At 41.5% G+C, this 3,216-nt stretch overlaps 1 protein-coding gene across 1 annotated transcript; it reads left to right on the top strand.

Moving 5' to 3' along the window:
* The first annotated feature begins 639 nt into the window (after positions 1–639).
* On the top strand, positions 640–2,102 carry LOC124275280 (putative uncharacterized protein DDB_G0286901). The gene is made up of 2 exons (XM_046710762.1): positions 640–688; positions 1,186–2,102. Exons 1-2 carry the CDS (start codon positions 640–642, stop codon positions 2,100–2,102), a joined length of 966 nt encoding a protein of 321 aa, XP_046566718.1.
* The last annotated feature ends 1,114 nt before the right edge of the window (positions 2,103–3,216 follow it).

Here is a 3,216-nt window from a genome sequence, read left to right as displayed (position 1 = left end):
TTATTCTCTACTGTTGACGTTTTATATTTTCTAGAACAAGAAAATTTAAGATTAAACTTTTTGACAATGAAATATTTGGTTAACCATATTCAGCAACCTACAAATATATAACGAAAACAAAGGAATGATTTATTTTAGTTCGTAAAAACCGTAGTTCGTTACATGCGTTTCGACTAAAATATACCGCAAGAAGTAGTGGATAAAAACCAGAGCCTAGATTTTCGAAGCTCTCTTAAGTTAAGATAGTCGTAAGTGTCATTCATTAACAGGGCCCTTATGCTCGAAACGTTCGTAGCCCTAAGAATTCTTATTTTTGATCGTAGCTAATATGTTAAGGATGGGCTTAAGAAGTTCTTAGGGCTACGGACGTTTCGAGAATAGCTAGCCAGGGCCTAGATTTTCGAAGCTCTCTTAGCGCTAAGATAGTCGTAAGTTAATGTTAATGTATGGCACTTACGACTATCTTAGCGCTAAGAGAGCTTCGAAAATCTAGGCCCAGTTCGTTATATCCGTGAGTTCGTTGTAAGCGTGTTCGCTATAAACATAGTTTAGTCAATACACATGTACTTTGTAGTTTACTTAATAATAACATATACTATCATTATTGTTTCACAGTATCGACAAACCAACAGCACCAACATGAGGACTATCGCTGTAGTGTTAGCGGTGTTTGCCGCGGCTGTGTATGGTAAGTACATTTAGTGTTATCTAACGGGCCACTGGTCAGTGGAAATCTCGACTCTTTCATCGTGATTGTTAGTCTGTCAGCATCGGTGCTAGCGGCATCTACCTGGTTCTCTGTCATCTATTATTATGAGGACAAGCCGTGTTTTTACTGAAATACGCCATAAACAGCGTTAAACCCAACTCACTCACTCTAAGTATAGAGAAACGTATGCAATTGAATGTGTATAATTAAATGGTCAATACTAGCTATTGGGCATTATGTGTATATACTTATATACTTTGAAAATTATAGTCATGCGGAAGGATTCTTACAGTGCTGACAAAACGCAGGTATTCTTTAAACATAATACTAACTTACGACATATCCAACTGAAAATCAAACGTTTAATAACTTTGCCCCTTTATATCACTGTAATTGTCTTACTACCAGAGGGTTACAAATATGTTCTATGCCATTGTGTATGGACTGTTGTGATAAGCGTTACTTTCTGCCTTTAGCCCAGACCCCAACAGCTCCAAGCCCAGTGACCCAAACTCCGTCTGGATCTAGCAACAACAATAACAACAAAATCAGCAACAATATGAACACCAACACCATGAACACTCCTGCGGATACCAACATGATGAACAATAATATGAACAACGGGATGAATAACGGCCATAACAACATGATGAACAACGGGATGAACAACGGCCATAACAACATGATGAACAACGGCCATAACAACATGATGAACAACGGCCATAACAACATGATGAATAACGGCCGTAACATGATGAACAACGGCCGTAACATGATGAACAACGGTCTGAACAACATGATGAACAATGGCCTCAACAACCTGAACAACGGCCTCAACAAAGCTAATCCTAACGGCCTAATGGCTCAATTCCAGAACCCAATGTTCAGAAACATGAACAACAACAACATTCAGAACAACCCGATGACAGCTTTGGCTTTTCCCCAAAACAACAACGTCCTCCCAAATCAGGGAAAAGGCCAGGTTTCTCAGTCACCTTTTAACTTCCTACCATTCATGCTTGGTAACGACAGAATGAACCAGATGGCGATGCTGTCCATGATGTCGAACCCCTCCACCACCGGTAACATGTTGCCATATTTCGCCCTGGCAGGAGGTAACGAAAACATGTTCCGTCTCATGATGCTCGGGAACGTCATGAACCAACGCAAGGGAGGTCAAGGTCAGGGATTCAACCCCTTCACGATGCTCGCTCTCACCGGAAATGACATGATGCAGAAGCTGTTCCCAATGATGATGATGATGAACCAGGACGGCCTGCAGGGAGCAGCCTCCCCCACTACAGCCGTATCTGGAGCGACGTCGACTGCGACCCAACCCCAGGGTGGTAATAACGGATATCTCAACCTTATGATGATGAACAACATTATGTAAATGTCGTTGTTTTACAACATGATGGTATTGAGGCTCTCAACAACGCTTCTTTGATTTACATGAATGGGAATAAAATATTTACCTCCTGATATCTGTTTCGGTTTGAATTTGTGGATTTATATATACTCATGCCAATAATGGTTGTCACCCCCACCCACCCCCACACACACACCTCACACCCCACCCCCACATCCCTCTCCAATTAAAAAAATTGAAGGGGGTGACAACCATTATTGGCATGAGTATATGTTTGGCATTGTTTCTCATTGTTTCAACTTAGGAATCGCTGGGATAGCCTAGTCTTTAAAGTGTTCGTGCCGATGACCCGGGCTCCATACCCTAGCTGGCTACAACGAGTGAAATCCATTTCTGGTGTCCAACGCCGTTTTACTGCTGGAATATTGCTAAAAACGGCGTAAATCCATACCCACCCATTCTTCAGCTCACTTTCATCACCGGCGTTTGTCGTTATTAAGTTACACTTCCTGTTTTGTCCAATACATCACATCTTCTATTATGATTCTATGACCCCAGAAACACTGATCCTGTTATATTAACTAAGTATTCCTTTACTTATAATTGGGGGCGGTGGGGTATTATATTAAGCTGTGAGATCAATGCAATAACATAATAAAACGTTTTCAGTTAAGATAAATACGCAAGATTTGATTTCCATGTAGGGAAACGATAGATACCCCGCTATTAATTGAGAGTTGAGGGGCTAATTTTATGTAACTGTAGGCCAGGATTCTATGATAGTGGTTTGGAACGTTACATTTGTCCTGATTATGACCATTGGTCTTTAAGCACCATGTACTGGGGCGGTGGGGTAGCCTAGTGGTTAAAGTGTTCGCTCTTCACACCGAAGGCCTGGGTTCGATTCTCCACATGGGTACAATGTGTGAAGGTAATTTCTGGTGTCCGCCGCCGTGATATTGCTGGAATATTGCAAAAATTGGCGTAAAACCCATCTCACTCACTCACTACGTATAACTGTATGTATCAGAGTAGCAGAGGGTAACATGGTGGGCATACTCCTGCTAAAAGAGATGCAAAGTTAAGCTTAGGAACTTCGGACACAAGATGCTGTGCAAAGGTGTTTCTCTTTACTGAC

This window comes from Haliotis rubra, unplaced genomic scaffold (genome assembly GCF_003918875.1).
Source record: "Haliotis rubra isolate DU_JTF1 unplaced genomic scaffold, ASM391887v1 Scf2, whole genome shotgun sequence".
NCBI lineage: Eukaryota > Metazoa > Mollusca > Gastropoda > Lepetellida > Haliotidae > Haliotis > Haliotis rubra.
The sequence above is the reverse complement of the archived record's forward strand: the minus strand, read 5'-3'. Positions and strand labels throughout refer to the sequence as shown.

Coding starts and splice junctions, on each gene's coding strand:
- LOC124275280 (XM_046710762.1), top strand. CDS start 640: ATGAGGACTATCGCTGTAGTGTTAGCGGTGTTTGCCGCGGCTGTGTAT. Junction 689..1,185: donor GTTTGCCGCGGCTGTGTATG/GTAAGTACATTT, acceptor TTCTGCCTTTAG/CCCAGACCCCAACAGCTCCA.